Raw genomic sequence first — 19,062 nt, 5'->3', positions numbered from 1 at the left:
AGCTTTTATAAAATAATAATAATTAAAAATCTTAGCTACATGTATGAATGTTATATTTTGGCAAAAAATAGTAAAAATAAATTTTTGAAAAATGGGGTATTCGAGATCGAAGGTTCTGGCAAGAGGGGATACAGCTACGGCCAATCTCGCGAGATGTTGGGTTGAGGAGTAGGATGAAAACGAGGTTCACGAGATTTGGGCCGTAGTTGTATCCCTTTTATCCACAACCGATGATGACACGCTAAAGTTCACGTCATGAAGACATCATAAAAAATCTTGATCTGTTTTGGGCAAGTCCGAGAGTGTTTTAAGTTTTTACATTTTAAACGTTTAGAGGCGGTTTCCCGGACAGGGATTAGACTAGTCCTAGACTAAAATAAATGTAAGAGCTGTCCAAACCAGCTTGCACTGACATATCTTAAAAGACACCAGTGCCATTTGTTTTACCTCAAAATCCCTTAAAATAGTCTTTAAAAGTCTTGTTTTAGTAAGGCATGTTTGTTTAAACTAGTTATATTTCATAATTAAACTAAGGTCTAGTCTTCGTTTAAACTAATCCCTGTCCGGGAAACACCACATAAATTCTTATCTAAAATGTTTGAATAATAAATGTGTTTTTTATGTTTTGGAGTACACTAATTTATATATATCATTACGATTTAAATCATTTACAATTCTTAGATAATAAAACGATACAGATTTTAACTGAACTATTTTCTTTATCGACTCGTGGTATGTGTCGAGTTGTAAAACAGTATCTGTTCCGGCCTGCAGGTGGCACTGTTGACAACACACAGCCATTGAACGTCGTCTTTCATCAGGTAAAAATAAAACAACTGTTCCAAATTAATAACTTATTTCTCGATTGTTGATACCTTAAAATCTTTATAATTTAACACAGCTTACAATGTCAACGTACATGTTTGTAAAAATTAAATAACTTTAACCAATAACAAGAAGGTCTGTGAGAAATATAGCCTATAATGCAATTTGTTAGAGGAATGCTGTTGAAAATTTTACAAGCCCGAAAACATTTTCCGGGTTGAAATAGCCAACCTGGCAACAGAATATAGATAAAATACAAAGGAGAAATATAGCTGCAAGCAGCAATTGCGGGGCCAAGCACCTTCAGCGCAATGAGCACCCAAAGCACAGCAAAAACAACACGACGCAGCAAATGTGCAAAGCGCAGAAAGCGCGCAATACAGAGGCCGAACCCGAAGCAAAGCAAATGCAGAGCAGAACCACTGCAGTGCGGAGCAACAACAGAAAAGATGGCAAAAATATAACACGTGTGGAAAACCAGACAGGTCGAGAAGAACGTGTTAAAGTGAACACAAAAGGAAATCTCAATAAGTGAAAGTAAGAGCTGGGATTTGAACCCATGACCTCAGGTTCCCAAAGCACAGCCGTTACCGCATGCGCCACTGAGTAAACGATTACACCACTGAGTTGGTGTGTCCAAGCTATAGAATAGAGATTTAGAGCTGTAAACATTGATATCCAGCAATTACCAAAAGTGCAGAAATGACAACAGAGAGCACAAATAACTGAAATACAATGTATAGTATGAGATTCACAAAACTTAAGTGAGAAAAAAGTTAAGACAAAATATCACTGCACATGGGGTTCGAACCCATGACCTCAGAATCTCATGGCATGTGGTTAACCAGATGCACAACTCAGTTAACACAGCTCAAAGGGCAGCAAAAAAACAGCTTAGGTGCTGCAAGGATTGACATGTGCCAATCAACACAGATGCAGAACTGACAGTGCAGAGAAGAACTAACAGAAATACAATGTATATGAGAATCAAAAAGCTCAAGTGAGATTGAAGACAAGAAGATCATTCTGTATAGTAATGCTATACAATGTAATATACAGTCACATTAATTTACTATGACAAATAGACAACGTCACAGGCACGGTCAACTTTGGAGTGGTATTTCTAAGAAAGAGAACAGAATATCAAAAATCTGTTCGGTCATTTCTGTGTGGATTGCTCCAAACATTATACGAGCAGTACCTGGCATAAAATAAACAAAATATACATCCATAGACATCAAGATCATAATTTTCTGACAAACAGTTCAGAAGTTATGGGCAAAAATAGCCTATTTTCATATCTCATGACCCATAGGTGGCGCTGTCACCAAATTTGGCATGAACCCCAAGTTCATGGTCCACATGAAGTGTACCAAATTTCATTTCAATGGATCAAAGAATGACCGAGCTACAGCTTCAGAACCATTTTTGCGTCAACCTCGTTAAGTTTGCGCATTTATTACTTTTGAACAAAGATAAATATCAAAATTCTGTTCGGTCACTTCTGTGCGGCTCACTCCAAAGTTCACCTGTGCCAAATTTCATAACAATTGAACCAAATTTGAAGGAGGAGTAGCGAATAAACGGAATACTGTACATTTCAAAATGGCCGCTACTGTAATGGGTGGAGTTTTACTGTAAGGTATTAAAAACAACAAGCATGAGGAGAGCAATCACGTGTACTAAGTAAAATTTTCATAGATCAAGCGGATCAGCAGTTATAACCATTTGAACATTGAATTTTTGCACTGCTGGTGGCGCTATAGAGTTAGGACTAGAGACCCTATTTTTGGTCACATGACTTTTTAAGACCACCACTACAACTCTGCCACATTTCATCATTTTCCTACGTACGGTTCATAGGGCTGCCATAGACTCCCATTGGGGAAGAAGATGAAGAATAATAATACTGACAGTTCCAATAGGTGCCTCAGCACCTTCGGTGCTTGGCCCCTAAATATCAGGGGTCCTCCTCATTCTATCTGACCATATTTTACGTTGCTTAATTTATACAATGTAACTCTGCAAAATAACCACTAGGTGGCATCAGCCTCAAGCTAGATCGCTACATGCAGCGTTTCAGTTCAGTCAGCTGTAATTTGCAATGTGTAGTGACGTCAGCAGTCACTTGTTAATATGGTTTACTTGACCTTACTGTAATATCATAGACATTAAATATGTGTTTGCTATAAATACAACTCTTATAGTAAATGGGTGTCCTTTATTTTACATTATATAATTCTCACAGGGTTGATCTTTATAATTGCAATTACATATTTCTCATTCTGGTAAAGCCAACAAATGTGACTGTAAGTCTTAAAATGCATTTTCCATTATTAAAACTTGCATGCATCTGAATAATTCATTGCATGCTTTTAAAAGTTAACAGAATAAGAATGTGTATTAGTTGAAGTATGTACTTCTTGTGTCCTTATATATAAATAACATACTTGCACCCTTTAAAGTGTATGAGTACGGTGTTGTAAATGCACTGCGACACAGCATGCGAGCTGGCTTTGAGTTGTGAGCGTGTCAGTTTAAAGTGACTTCACTAAAACAAGATGGTGGCCACGGAATGGGGGCTGCAAAACCATGATGCAATCTTTCAGTGTGTGTTTGTGTGTGTGTGCGTGCAAACACTTGCACGCGTGTGAGTCTGTTGTGCATTGTACAGCTGTGACAGTCAGAGCGGGGTCCACCAGGCACTGCTGGCAAACAGGCACACTGATGGAGACATAGGGGGCATGTGGCACTATGCACTGAATGCACACAAAGACAAGCCAGAGCTGCCCATCACACATCTCTGTTTAGGCCAACATTTTGCAGAAAACTCCAAATAAAAATTATTAAACGAAAGGTCTGTGAAAGCCAAACAATAAAGAAACATGAGTGAATAACATGGATACAGAATATGGATATCAAACTTGCTTGGTTTGTCTAATATCAGTTTATCATCTTTGATAATAGATGATACATTGTTTTACTACCTTCAGTTCCTCAACGCTGACTCTGAAAAAAAAACAGAATATTTAAAACAGAAGTAATAAATGCAATTCTACCATAACATGATATTACATAGCTTTATTATTTGCTATTAAATCATGTTTAAATGCTTTTGTGTGTCTCTAAGCTATTTGTGAAGGACGTTTTGGGCCTTGAATGTTCAAGCTCTGCTTTAAAAATTTTGTAAAGGCAATTTAGAAACCTGTGATGTTATTTTCTTAAAAATTAGGTCACAGTCGTTTTGTTTTTATAAAGGTGAGTTATTTTCAGGCAGATTTGCTGTTGACAGCAAAGGAACAGCCTGTCATGTTCTGATCAGTTAAGTACACGTGAAGCGACTGGATTACATGTCTTGGTTCTTTAACACTTTGTCATCTAAATCTAATGCTCATAGCGCATCCAGCGCACACACACACTGACACACACACCCCTTAAAAGCCATATAGCGAGGATTTAATGTTTTTCATATTAATATACTAATATTTTTTGCACCCTACTCCTAAACCTAACTCTAAAGACAAACCTGCTGACTTTTATTTTTTAAGCAAAACATGATTTGGCCAATTTATGAGCATTTTACATGTAAAGGACGCCTTTAAATCTTCTCACAAGCTCAAAGGTCAGATTCTACGTGTGAGTTAGTGACACACCACTGAATTTATTTTTGTTAAATCTGCAAATTGTACAATTAAAATTGTCTCCCACTAAAGTCAAGCAGTTTTAGTCATGGCTATAGACACACACATACAGTTTTGGTGTGCACTTACTGGTATTATGATGGTCTAAATTTATTTTGATATATAAAATCAATACATTGTTTGGACGTCAGTCCTGAGTGTACCCTTATGTGACTCTCTGTGGACCCTGGGCCCCTCAGACTTCACATTACCACATGAATGGCCGGCTGCAAAGGGCCAGTTCAGCCTTGGATGCCAACAGAAGGCAGGAGATTTGCAATTCAATCTGTTTCTAGTCGGGACAGACCTGTCACCAGTATGACAGAGGCTATATGGGGGTGGAAGACCATTGCATCACTTCAAATAACAGCACCTTTACACTCTCATATTGAGATTGTGGGACATTTATTTAAGATATAGATCATTTTTATTACGAAATACAATAATATATATATATATTTAAAATTAAATACACGTGTATATGATTAAACATGAAATGTTAATGTGTCGTTTTTTAATTATTAATAAAAATGTATGAGTTAAATATAAGACTCCTACTCCAAAGGCTCCACTGCTTTTCTGTAGGTTTAAGCGCACGCCCCGCCCTCTTCAGTAAACTGCCCAATAGGATTCTCACAGGCAGACGCAGTTTCCGGGGAAGGTGTATGATTTTTTTCCGGGGTTTACACCAACATGGCGGCGCCCTTAGCTTTGCACCTGGAGTTCGGGTTTGTATTTATAGCTTCATTCATAAAGTTTTTCAATTCTTGCGCGTTTCCATAATTACAATAATATATGATAACTTTTTAAAGCAGCACGTTTCGATGGAAATTTACCACTGATAGCTTGCTTTATTGATACAAGTTGCTCCTTTATTCAATGTTTGATGCAGTGGCATCAAAACAAACGTTTATATGTCATATGTAGTCCATATCGAATATGTAAAAATCAAAATGTAATAAAATGAGCGTCGAATTAAAGCAGCGCGTGCTGTCGAGATTGTAAAAGCTGTCAGGCATGCGAGTGTCACGTGCATTTAAAATTCAACGTTACTGAATGTGAATGATGCAGGAAATTAAAAGATCAAATTAATAATGCTAATCCTGAACTTTAACAATAAAGTAGGTTTATTAATACTTACATTAAATGATCAGGAAACAGTTTCAGGTTTGAGATTTTTTTTCTGTTTTTTTTTTGTTAATTAAAAAGAAAAAAATACTGAATGGCAGAGTGGATCAAATATTATTCAATTTACGATAAAACATCGCTTTTTTCATAAGATACATAATTTCTGGGCGGTTTTGAGCCATTAAATCATTGAAATTAAATTAAATCAAATTGTAGTTTTCTGTATTAGTAATATATAGAAATGGATCAAAAGCTTATTTCCATTTTGCTAACTGTTTCTAAATAGTACAATAAACATATCAAACAGTATATTATTATTAAATGACCTTATTTTAATGTAGGATTTTTTTTACTTAAGTGTTTGGAAATGAAAACGGCAAATGTATACGTTTATTATTCCAAATTATTTGCATTGAAAAATTGAAAAAATGTTAATCAACTTCACAGTGAAAATGGTAGGTTAAGCGCATTGCATTGTGGGACTGTGGCATTCTGTGCAGTTTGTGCTCTGTTGTATACATAGATATATACACTTTTTTCCATTCATTCCAAGAACAAGAACATTGCATGCATACATACAAGAGCATTACAATGTGTTTATTTAACATTCAAAATAACAATGGATCAAATAAAATAAAAAAATAAATTAACAACCAAATGGGGATATTCTACAATAATTCAATAAAAGTAAAGGTTTCAAAAATTTTATATATTCGCATTGCTTTATTATTATTTTTTAGACTTTTAATAGTTTCAAAATAATTTAATTCCGTTCTAAATAAAATGCTGTTGGGTTTATTGTTTGCCCATTTTTTATGGATGTGAAATTTTCCATATATAATCAAAAAGTTGATTAACAAGTCTCCACACAGTTACTTTTATAATACAAAAATATATCCTTACCAGATAACCGAATTTGTAATTTTGTGAGTTTAAATATCAAGTATTCCACATCAATCCAAAAAGATTTAAGTTGATAAAATAAATGTTTTATAGATTCTACTTCCAAATTGCAAAAAATACAAGTAACCTCCATATCTCTTAAAAATCTGGAGACTACTTGTTTGAATGAACCAATTTATAAGCAATTTCTTATTCGTGTGAGAGTATTTATTTGATAAACTCCAAACCTCTTTCCATACAAGCTGACTATATAAGGAGTTTACATCTCAGCAAATATTCATTTCTATATAGAGTTCTTATAAAAAAGTTTTTTCTAGAATATTTACTCCATTTATACATAACTGAGTGTTATGTAGGGAGTTACAATCATAAGATGTATATCCTTGAAAGAGTTGAATAAATCCACTAGGTATGGCATAAAATACAACTGCAAACTCCTTAGCAGTTACTGGAATCTTATAGTGATTGAGGAATTCACAATCATAGATATATACACTAGATGTCGCCTTGGGGTTCTAAGCATGCGTCAAAAACCGCCGCCATCTTGGAACAGGGATCTTGTCATAGGAAGTAGCTAGGTAAAGCGGCTATCTCCACCTGTACCTCGAATTCATGGACGATTGCCAGACTTTTGTGCTGCAGATTGATGTTAGGCCTACTAGCACTATGCATCAAAACTTAAAAAATTTTTCTGGACTAAATGCTAACTACATGTCTGACTGTTGAAACGGACTAAAAGAAAACCAAGAAAATCGCAATCATGACGATTTATGGTGATTTAATTTCTGTTACACCATTGCATACAATGATGCTGATGCGGGGTTCCCCTGTTTCAAGATGGCGGCTCTATTTGACGCATTCGGTCCAATGAACTGCCGTAGCCAAGGCGACATCTAGTGTACTTATCTATGTGTTGTATACTGCAAATTTATGGCGCATGTATTAAGTCATTTAAATATTGCATGCAGACATAAAAGTTGCATATTGCGATCATTACATGATGCGGAAATAATATGCAACCTTACCATGGCCTTAAAGGAGCAAAGAGATTACATCAGAGTGACAAAAAGTCAAAGCAGATGTTGGCCAGTGTTCATCTGGTGCACAAAAATGTAGCATTTGGCACTCGGTCAAAAGACATCACTGCTTTAAGGTCCCAACAGAGTCCTATGTGACTGTCCATGGACAGAGGTTGTGTGTTTGTGAGACTGGCACACAGGCTGGCTTCTCTCTGTACTGCTAGAGTACAGGCACTGGGCCAAGGCTTGCGATCTGGAGGACAACTGGCCGTTCTGCAGTAGATGTGAGCGCTCTTTATTGGGTCTGCACCTGCCACACGAGTCTTCGTGTCCTGCTCTATCTTGTCTTTTTCTCTGACGTGCACCATCTCTCGTTCTTTATCACTCACTGATCTCTGAAACGAGTAACTCAAAGTAGCTAACAAAAATAATTGTATGTTTTCCTTCCCATTTCATAGAGGTACATTTTAGCAATATCCTCATCAATGTGCTACTTATAATGAAATGAAGTTTGGATGGGGGCCGTCAAGCTCTGACGTGTCAAAAACACCACCATAAAAGTGGCCATAATTTGCTCTGATTTGGAAATATAACGTTTCACAAAAAAACAACAACGTACGTACCGTATGCTATGCTTCCACGTTCAGTGATTTGAACAAACTACTACTATACTTTAAACAATATAGACGGTTTCATCGGACACACGTGCGCTGACGCGATACACGTCTGGATCCGAACTTTACTTCCGTTTTTTTTTTTGTGTGGTCTGACTAGTTGCTAAACTGATCTCTTGAACAAATGCCTCATGGAAAATAACAAATGTTTTGGTTTCCTAGGTAATCTATAAGTTGTTTTTTTGCTTGTTATATCAATAAACTATGTTTAAAGAACTTTGTTGTTATTTATTCTTAGCCGAGTTTACCGGAAGTTACGTGCAGACCACGACAGACGCTTGTTTATGTTGTTACTGCTGAAACTGTCTATAGAAACACTTTACCAATTTGCTAATCGATGAATGGCAGAGAATTCACAGCAAATGATTGTTGTTGAAGTTGCTGGACCTGTACGAAGTATTTACTGCATTTTTTGCTTTTTACCTTTTTAGAGGAGGAGCTGAACTTCTGTTTGATGGAGTAAAGACTCATCATGTGACACTTCCAAGCCAACCAGATCCTTGTGAGTATTGGCAACTATGTCTTTTGTGTCATCTGTCATTTGCTAATGCCGGGTACCACCAAAAAATATATTTTCAAAATGTGATAGACCACAAACATGAGGATAAAAATCCTAGATTTTACTGTTTGCACCTATAGTGTGTGGTGTGCCATGATGTGTCAAATACAGCACACCACACACGAACAGATTTTCAACCAGTCTCGACTGTGAACACAGGGAATCTCGCAAGACTTCAGAATAAGCATGGGGGCGAATATGCAGGAATAAATATTAATGATAGTGTTTGGAATGATTTTCACAGAAAATATAAGGGAAATAAGAAAAGGGTTTTGGGTGAAGTCGTGGAGACAGCGGGAACATGGTCTGGAAAAGTTCACTTTGCATCAACTTCACTTTGTGCTGCACCGTGACTGCTTCCGTCTTCCATCATCTCGCTTTTTTGATTGGATATTGTTTAGATTCATGTGATAGTCTCAAGAGCATGCACGCGTTTTTCCTCGGGGTTCCCCCCACACATCAGGATTTCTAATCGTAAATATTAAACATATTTAATTTGTACAATTCGCAATTGGGGGGCTCTGACGTTTTCCAATCAGGCTCGGACACTCTTAACACACCTCACACCAAAGAAAAATCTGATAAAGTAATCTGTAGAACCATCAAGATAATTGGGGACATAGCTAGGATTGTCCCAAGGGGGAAATTGGCCCAAAATCAGCCCGATTATCTTTTGGTGTGTACCCAGCATTAGACAAGCATTACTATTACTGGGTGATTCTCACGAAAACTTGGTTTTAAAAATGTCAAGCATGAAAATGTAAAAATTGCTTAAATTTACTTTTTTTCCCACCAGACATTGAAAAACAAAGTCTGGAGTAAAATGGAACATTAATTTAAAAACTTTTACTTATCATTTAACACTTTTTGTAACATAATTAAAAAAATTAGTCCTAATAAATCTCATTACCGCAACAGTCAGAAAACATCAACAGTGACATATTTTCAAAATGACATGACAAACCTGAAAGAACATAATTTGGAGATTCTGCACATGCATTTAAAATCAAAGTATTATGCTTCTATTAATTTAATTAATATTTAATAAGCATCTGTTGCGGTAATGATAATCAAAATGTCGTGTAAGCATTCTGACAAGACAATATTTCAAGTTAACTGTAAAAAAATGATCTTACCTGGTAGCCATCTTGAAGTAACTGGTTCATGTGCTTGGTCACTCAAAATCAAACTTTATTAAAATTCTGTATGTGTGCTTAAACTGTTCTCAAAAAGTGTTGCGGAGGATGAGAACATCAGGCATGGACACATCATTTTCCTAATTTTTCTTCATTATTATTATACATGAATATTCAGTAAATATTTTTTTCTGTCATCTAAAGTAGTCTAGCAAAACATCCATTTATTTTTTTTCTTAATATTTTTGTGTTAATTAGATTAAATTACAACATAACGCATGTTCAAACACAGCCGGACACATTGCGGTAATGAGAATTTCAGCAGAAAATGAGATAAAATTTACAATTATAAATTCTTATGTTGAAATCACACATTGTGCAAGGTAGAACACAGTATTGTGTTAATTCTGATGCTTTTAAATGTTTAAATCTAAAATCATTAGTGCCGTGGTGTTTCAATGGTTTCGTGAGAATCACCCGACTATTGCTCATGGTTAGGGATTTAAAATCTTTAACTAATCCCACACCATTTCTAGAGTTTTTTTTTTTTTTGGTGATTGTTGCGGGCAAAAATCCTTGATCTTGCCGCACTTAAAAAAAATGCGAGGAAATATGTGGGATATTTATGCAATATTCTGAGATGAAATTGCGGGAACTTGCCAAAATTGCGGGAACTTGCAAAAACTGTGTGAACATGCAAAAACTGTTTGCAGCTTTTGCAGCTTTCATTGATGTCCACGTTGCATAATTACGTCACTTCCTAACATTCACATGACAGCAGGGGACATGGCTGCGCATGTGTGAAGTAAATGCAACGTTTTTCAACTTTCTGCTATGATATATGACTTTTTGCTGCGAATTATGAAATCATGCAAGCCCCGCATATTTTGCAAGCAGAAATCTGCAATTTATGTGCCGAAAGTGCGGCGTATTTAAAAAATGCGCCCCCGAATAAATATGCGGACTTTGGCTGATTATGCATTGAATCATCACATTATCGCGTTTTTTCTGGAGGGACAGCTTTTTAAATGATCTGACTTTATTTTTTATCCTACTTTAGTCCAATTTTATATTTAACATTTTTCATCCTTCACGTACATGTCAGCGAACTAAATCTATAATATCTATAAAATCTATAATAAATAAAGCAAATACTTTCACTTTAAATCCGCTTAATCCATTCCAACCGCATCAGGCCATTTTGAAATACAGATTTGTTGGCCGAATCCGTTAACGCCACGGAAAAGTCCTCCAAGTGTATGGAAGACGAATGTGAATCGACCGTGGATCACATTTAAAACTTGGGTCCCTTGTGAGTACTTGGACCTAAATACAACCCGAATGTGCCAGCCACATGCATCAATGTGTGGTTCAGTTTTTTCATTTTTACATTCTGATTTTCATAATTTCCAATGTTTCTAGGTGCTTTTGAGTGATTTTGCAACTGTTTACTATGTCTTGTCCAAAGAAGTGAATTGAAGTTGAGGTTATCACCAAAAAAGCTTGCATGCACTTAGAGGGTTTTGCAGTGGAAGATGTGTTAAATACCAATGAAATGACTAAAGTGACATTTCTTAAAATTAAGCATTTCAGTTACTAATAACCTTTTCGTTGCTATTAAAGTGAAATTACTGAACCTAAATATAAGAGCCTGATAAAAAAATGCTCATTTACAAGAAAACATGTCAGATGCACTTAGATGATTTTGCATCTTCTGAACTCTTCAAATGTTATAAGTTTGCTTAATATTAATACAGCCTGTTAAGTCAAGCGTCATTGTTCTTTAGTAAGTATACCAGAAAAAATAGAGAGAGATTTCCACCAAACTTTCTCTGCCAAACCAATGCTTTTCCATTACTAGTACTGATGACTTAATTAGCTTCAAATATCTCCACCCTTTCCCACCCAATGCCAAAGAATCGGGTGTGGGATTCACTCATTGGCCAATGCCCTGCTGGAACTAACTTAAGATGCCTTTCATCTCTGCAATTTCTAAAGGAAAAAGGCTACACAAATCATACCAAAAATGTCCCTCTGTCCGATGCCTTTTAAAGCCCCCCCCCCTCGCGCTGACCTGGTTCACACGCTTCCCTGGACACCTTTTCTTCCAGCCAGTCCTGCTTTCAGTCTGACGTTGGGCCAGTGGCGAACCAATGCTGGTCTGCCATCACAAATTCATTTTTTTTTTGCTCCTCCACCCCTCCCCTGGCAACAATGAAGCTGAGCCCCTTCTCCATACAACCCACATCCCCCTCAACCACCACCAACATCTGTGAGCCTCCCTGCGCCCAGCTATTCTTCTCCTAACTGCTCCATTATTAGGCCTCTTTCACTTGTAAATGCAGCCAGTGATACTGTTGATGGATCTTTTATGCCTAGTCCTTGGGTCACAGGAAAGGTATGGAGAATGGAGGGCCAGTAAAGGAGGGAGGGACAATTGTTACAAAGCACTAAGTCTTTTTTGTTTGCAGTCATTTTTTGGGATGCTTGACAGTACCAATGCCTCACTCCCACCTCACATTCCTATGGCTTGCCGGTGGGACATCGGGGTGAAAGTGGTGCAAGGCCGTGGGGGAGTGCTGGTATTGCCCCCTGTATTTAGAGTTGGTGATATTCCCATTTTGGATTGAAACCCAAGAGTTATTAGCAGAATGAGCTATGTATCTTATGTAGACTGATATGTTTTAAATGACCGGTATTGAGAGAATGGTGGGCGAGGGCCTATATAATGTCTTTATATAGATGCATGCTAAACTTGGGTAGATTAGGCCACTCTTCATAGTCATGTTTCAATGTTAAACGGTAGGCAGATTAAGTAAATTGTCACTGTTTATGACAAATCTCTGTGACAGTACTCTATGACGCATTTTATTTACGTCAGTGTCTGTCAGCGTTTGCTCTGGACTCGAATGACATTCCCTACATAAGAAAAGTGGAGGAGTAAACGATTTGGGATGCAGGAATAGTGTGTATTGTAGACATAATATTACATAGATCTTCAATCTGCGTCACATGATATTCATAAATATTTCATTTTTTGGATCTTGGTTGTAACAGTGCTAGAACTTAAGCCCAAGTGTGTCATTATAATTTTGTATCCCAGTCGCGGCTTGTTGGTTGTGAGCACTGTGATGTGGGTGCTTTGGTAGCCTTGCTGACCTCCACAAACCTTGCCAAACAAGAGCAGGGTCAATCTCCACGCCACTGGAGTAACCACGACAACATGTCCACAAAAGTGGACTGCAGGAGGGAATGTGGCCACCGAGACCTCGCAGGGGCCCAAGGGTGACCTTGGAGCACCTCTGAAGCCCACAGTCCATACGTGTGTTTGTGGGGATGATTCGAGTACGTCACGGATGGGCGCATTTGATTGCTAAGGCTGACGCGATGCTCTACATTAATCCCTCCTAAATTTCTATCCACGGGTCCAGACGCCTGAGTGATTGATGAGTGGTGCTAACCCCCCTGCTGCTGGACACACACACACACGATCATCATAGAAACGCCAAACCTCATATCCCAATCAAGATGAATGCCGCCTTTCCCTCCCACCCACAGATAGCAGAGGTAATGATGATCGGCATGCTATGAGGAAGGAAACGAGTGCGCTAGCCATCCGCTATGCTACGCAGAAGTTGTCACCCTCCCACGCAGGATGTATCCCAGAATGCACCTGTCTGCGGTGACGCACGCCCCCCTCCCAGTCATGTTATTCCTCCTTCTCTCTTACATCACTGCAAGTTCTCCATTCTTTTGCGTTTATCTTCCATTGCCCCGAGAGTGGGCTATATAGATGTGGGGCATTTTGTTGACCCTTCACTCTTTGGCCTGCATAACCTTTTGTGTGAGAAACCAAAGCAGCGACTTTCACTAGAGTTTCCCCCAACTAAAGGAATGATCAGCGTCTGTTTTTCGTCCCCTGCTTTTGCCGCTAGTCAATATTCATTGCGGTAGCGTAGCACTAAAGCAGGCATCATTCTTCTTTATAGGTGCAGGATTGTGGGCAAGCCAAGCTGCAAGGTACAACGATCGTTACACAACTGAAGAGGCTGACAGCGATCCAATTAACCTGAAACAGCTTCTTTTGCTCGACCCCCTGCCTCTCACTGAGAAGCACACGTGCACACGCTTACGTGCACTGGTGCTGACATCTCTGAAAGCCTCAATTCTGGTGGAAACTTGCCCAATGAAATCATTGTACAGACCTTCGCTCTTGCACCCACTTATCCTTTTGCCCTTGGTCTGTATTGTACATGCTAGCTTAGCTACAACCTAGGGCTTAGCAAACAAGTTTGCATTCTCATGTTTGGACCAATACTTATATTTTGAAATATGCTGTTTGCTTGGCTACAGTGCAGTGAGAAAAGTTGTAGCCAGCCTGGTAAAACAACAGCATTAAGACCAAACAAACGCTTCTGCCAACCACTTGCATTGGCAGGTAAGCAAACAAATGCACAGTCGGTTAAATATAATCCTAATATGGCCGGTGCTCACTTTCTTTTAACTATATCGGTGCAAATGTTGTGTTGTGTAATTAATACTTGTGAGTCAGGTAGATAAGGTTCATGACGTGTCCTCCCCACTTTCCGATTGTTCGTACGCCCCCAGCTATCATGCAGTGGAGATCGGTACTACAAGTCTGCTGGACATCGTGTCAAGGCGTTCCCAGCCCCCCACAGATGCTCTCTGGTTCTAATGTTCATCGCCATTGCCCACCTGAGACCTTCTCCCCTTGATTTGCTCAGATTTCGGTGGGTGTCAAGAAAACAACTATTGCCGCATGCAGAAAGCGAACGGCATCCTACATTACAAACAAAAATGATACATAACAGGGCTCCAGACTGCCACCAAATGGGGGCATTTTGCCACCAAAATTTGAGAGTGTGCCACTGAATTTTACATCCAGTTGCACATGTGCAACCAGTAAATTTGACCTTTTTTTGTGATGTGACACTGAATTTGAAAACAGCACATTGTACTTTCTGCATCTATCATTAAAGTATTTATTAGTAATACAGTGGAAATTTGTAGAAATGTGAATATTTGGATAGCATGCTGATTTACAGTGTGTGCCCCTAAATTTTCTGGTTGCGCCCCTAAAATTTTCAGTTGGGGGCCACTGTGCTCCTAGTGAAAAAAGTTAGTCTGGAGCCCTGCATAAACAAATATCTGTCTTTTATGCGATTTCAGTCAATATACAATGTACACCTACACACATGGCTAGCTATTCTGTAATGCTGCTTAAAATTTTCAAGCGCGATGTTAAATGAACAAGATTCAGATAAGCTATAGAGGGCACATCTTAGCAAGAGAATAAAGAAATGCATATAACTATTTCTTTGTCATATGCTTTGATTAATAAATTCGTAATCATTGATCTATAGTGATTTATCTATAAATTGAATTGGCTGGTCACTCTTAGATATAGCAAATTGTTAAATGAAATATAATGAAATCAATGCTAGATAAGATGTAAAAAAAGGAATTTCTTTTCCCATAGTATAAATATATGGGACTAGTTATGTCACTTTTGGCTTTTTTCCTTCATTCTGAGCTCGGCACAGGATTGTATTACAGAACATTAACCACCAACAGTATGAATGTTTTATTTGTTTGTTTTTTTGCAGGTGAGCCCACACTTGTGGGGGGTGAGCAGAAGCTATTTTCAGTGTTTCAAAGCTAAGGCAAACTATCGATCTTCATGTATACAAAATTTGGAAATTGTGCACACGCAAATTTATCGGAACAATGTCAATTCGCAAATAAATTCAAACTCCTCCCCACGTCAGACAATATGTCATCTCTTTTTTTTTCGGTCCTTTCTCTCTTTCTCGTCATGTCTCATGTCTTTGACTCCACCACCCCTTTGAGTCGAAAACTGGTATGCTCCAGACATGGATGCTGATGATAGAATGTTGATGGTGAACCAGAGACATACTGACTTCTCCGCCATGTTGGCCGGTGGAGCTTTAGTGCTCTCGCACAGATATTATCATTCATCATCACATGCTCGATTTATCAGAATATATGTAATATACGTCTTTAACCTACATTTTACTGTTTCTTTTATGAAATAACAATCAGTAGCTGTGATATCCCTATAGTTAAATCTCCTTTGATGCATGCGAATGTACAGCAACTATTTGCAGATGTTTTAAATGACGTTTTTGTTTACCATAAAGGTTGGCTTTCTGTCCCATTTTCTTGGGGGTTGTGTCCGGAGGGCCGCAGACACCCTAATTTTCATTTCACTTTCAGCATGGGTGCCTTGCGTTTCGTCCATCAATCATATCACCGTCCTCACTTAATAAATATTATTAGAAGGCTTTTTTATACTATTTATTGATATCGTAAACCCTATTTATTGCAGTCACATCTACCTGCTCAGTGCTTTCATACGACCGCGGCTACACAGTTTTACGAATCACAATTTTAATCGACACTGCTGCAAAATTTTCAACGGTGGGCTTTAAAATGACATTGGGTGACCCCCCATCTCTCATTGGAGGCACTGTCGCGTCACATCGACCGTGGGGCTGGCTCACTGCACTCTGACCCATAACCTTTGACCTTTATGGTACTCTTACAGGGGACATGAAGCAGCTGCTGGCGTGGATTCGAGGAAACATGCTGAAGGAGCGCCCGGAGCTGTTTATGCAGGGCAATACTGTGTAAGTACACGCTCGCAGACGCACAGTAAATACGTTGATGCTCACATGCGGTGTAGACAAACACTGATGATAAATGCAGCCTTACGGATTTGTGGTAGATTCACTCAGCGTACCCATGTGCGATATTTAAGTTTAGTCCTGTGTGACATTGACACATTAAATATGTGTTAGATTTATTGTAGGAGTGCATGTTTTTTTATGCCTGGGTTTTATATATTTTAAATATCTGAGTGCTATATTTAGAATTGTTTTACTGTCTTATATAAAAGCATAGTCTGTAAATTTTGTATTAATTTTAACCCCGAATAACTGTCGCAGGTACTGAAGACCATGGGTCTCCAACAGGGGGTCTCCTTGGGGGTTCGTGGTGATATTACCGGGGGCCCTTCAAATAACGTTTTAATGCAAAATTATTTTTTTGTTAAAAAGGAAATTGGGCACCAAGCAAAAATACATGAATAGGCTAATAATAGAAAAATTTAAAACTTGAAGAGCTTAACATTGCCATTATAAAATCTATTCGATTAAATGAAAATATATAGTATGCTAAAAAAATTCTATCTTTGTAGCATAATCATCATAAAGTATTTGTTATAACTTAAAAATAATAATAAAAATAGTCTTAATTTGATACATATACTGGGGGTCCCTGCTTCTCCTTTCCATCTATCAAAGGGTCCTTGTTCTGAAAAAGGTTGAAGACCTTTGCTGTAGACTATTTAGCCTAACAATTTAGCATTTTTTCAAATCAAATAAAACTTAAAACATTTGAATATAATATAATATTTTCATTTGAAAATTCTAAAATATACTTTTCAATTTTTATGAATAATCTGATTAAACAGGTTTTGTGATCATTTATTGATCAATACTGACATTTATACTTCAAAAATATATCTTCTGTGTGGAAGCTTCATAGTTTTAGTGTCACATTTACATTTGTATATGAGAGAGACTCATTCATTTAATGAACTGCAGATGTAAGGCTCTTGGAGAAAACCGCAACACTGGCAATTTTCATTGTGTGTAAACAGGTTGCAGTATATTATTAGTGCTGCTTTATTGTTATGTTCTGCATATAGTCCACATGACTTACATGAGCTTTTCTTTCTCTACACACAGTAGACCTGGGATTCTTGTATTGATTAATGATGCAGACTGGGAACTGATGGTAAGCGTGTGTGTGTGTGTGTGTGTGTGTGTGTGTGTAATCACTCTCTCCACTCTCTGTTTTAATGGCATGCTCATTTTAAGTCCAGTGTCAGCCCCTCCACCCCCATTCATTTAATGTACATAAAGGTTGTGTTGGGTTGTTCTTTCAGGCAAACCTGTATTGGCATCAATCCGTAATTTAAAGAAACAGAATCAATGAAAAAAGTCAATGTCTCCACGACTGTCAATGATAACGGAAACCTGCAAATCAAGTGTTGATTTAAAGTCACATTTGTCTTCAAAAAAGTCTAGTCTTTAGTGCGCTTTCTATAGAAAAACTATTCATTACGTGAATGCTTACTCCATGTTTTGACATTTTCACTACTACGGATTTATTGTATGTGTGCATCTGTGTCCCTTGCAGGGAGAACTGGAGTATCAGCTTCAGGACCAGGATAATGTCGTCTTTATCTCCACACTTCATGGAGGTTAACCGACTCCTAAAGATGCACGACACCCATACAGGAACCCTGCCACCTTTCAAAGGTGCAAAATTCAAACGCCATCGTTTCCGGATTTCGCCGAATCTAGTAAACAGACGCTGCCTTATTTTGGTTTTCACGCCAATGAAATGTAACGTCATTGGAAATGAGACTGCGGTAGGACCGTTGAAGAGCATGGCGGGGTTAGGATGGGAGCACGGACTCATTAGGAAGGTCATTCTGTCTAGCCAGTGTCCAGATGGATTCTCCTGAGAAATGATGAACCGGTCACCCCATGTCAAATGGCTCCTTTAAAATTTACCTTTGTTTTCTGTACGATCCCTTCATTTATATGTTTACTATACTGACTGTTTTTATTTTGTTGTAAATAAATATAAAATATGATTAGATTGTTTTTTTTGTTTTTTTAAATAAAAACTGAAATGCATTGGTGCATAAAATGCAGATGTTTACTGTTTTTTTAAATCCAATATAAACTGTCACAAACTAAAGCAGGACTTTTAATAGTTGATATGAAGTATTTATGTGGAACTATTTTTAGTCTGGCAGTCCAAAGTCTGCATGTAAAAATGTATCATAGTGTTAGGGTGATAAACAATGCCACTTATATGTGGAAGGCTGTAATGCCTTTTATGTTGGACATTGATTGTGGTTCTGCTTCCGTGTCCCAGTGTTCACCTATAGAATATTCATTAGAATAAACTGTAGGATGACGGCGGGAGGTCGAGCGCAAATCTCTCCAAGAAGGAAACCCGTATGATAATAGTAACACTAATACACATGCAAATGATCCGGAGAGACAAATACGTGAT

The 19,062-nt window shown here is 37.9% G+C and overlaps 1 protein-coding gene and 1 long non-coding RNA gene across 3 annotated transcripts; both read left to right on the top strand.

The window, feature by feature from the left end:
- The first annotated feature begins 20 nt into the window (after positions 1–20).
- LOC141369036 (uncharacterized) lies at positions 21–3,841 on the top strand. The gene is made up of 3 exons (XR_012372540.1): positions 21–294; positions 775–821; positions 3,074–3,841. It is a non-coding gene; the product is annotated as an uncharacterized lncRNA (long non-coding RNA).
- A 1,254-nt stretch (positions 3,842–5,095) lies between these two features.
- urm1 (ubiquitin related modifier 1) lies at positions 5,096–18,694 on the top strand. 2 transcript variants are annotated; one of them, XM_055208917.2, is made up of 5 exons: positions 5,096–5,233; positions 8,661–8,731; positions 16,514–16,595; positions 17,721–17,766; positions 18,172–18,694. In XM_055208917.2, exons 1-5 carry the CDS (start codon positions 5,199–5,201, stop codon positions 18,238–18,240), a joined length of 303 nt encoding a protein of 100 aa, XP_055064892.1. In that variant the 5' UTR covers positions 5,096–5,198; the 3' UTR covers positions 18,241–18,694. The 2 variants fall into 2 exon arrangements, with proteins under 2 accessions (XP_055064892.1, XP_055064891.1); XM_055208916.2 differs by having other exon boundaries at positions 5,113–5,233; positions 17,718–17,766.
- Positions 18,695–19,062: the final 368 nt, after the last annotated feature.

This window comes from Misgurnus anguillicaudatus, chromosome 12 (assembly GCF_027580225.2).
Source record: "Misgurnus anguillicaudatus chromosome 12, ASM2758022v2, whole genome shotgun sequence".
Taxonomy (NCBI): domain Eukaryota; kingdom Metazoa; phylum Chordata; class Actinopteri; order Cypriniformes; family Cobitidae; genus Misgurnus; species Misgurnus anguillicaudatus.
This window is presented reverse-complemented; position numbering and strand designations above follow the sequence as displayed.

Excerpts from the sequence above, each read along its gene's own strand:
- urm1 (XM_055208916.2), top strand. The coding sequence starts at position 5,199 with ATGGCGGCGCCCTTAGCTTTGCACCTGGAGTTCGG. Across the intron at positions 16,596-17,717 it reads TTTATGCAGGGCAATACTGT|TAGACCTGGGATTCTTGTAT; the intron begins GTAAGTACACGC and ends CTCTACACACAG. Across the intron at positions 17,767-18,171 it reads ATGCAGACTGGGAACTGATG|GGAGAACTGGAGTATCAGCT; the intron begins GTAAGCGTGTGT and ends TGTCCCTTGCAG.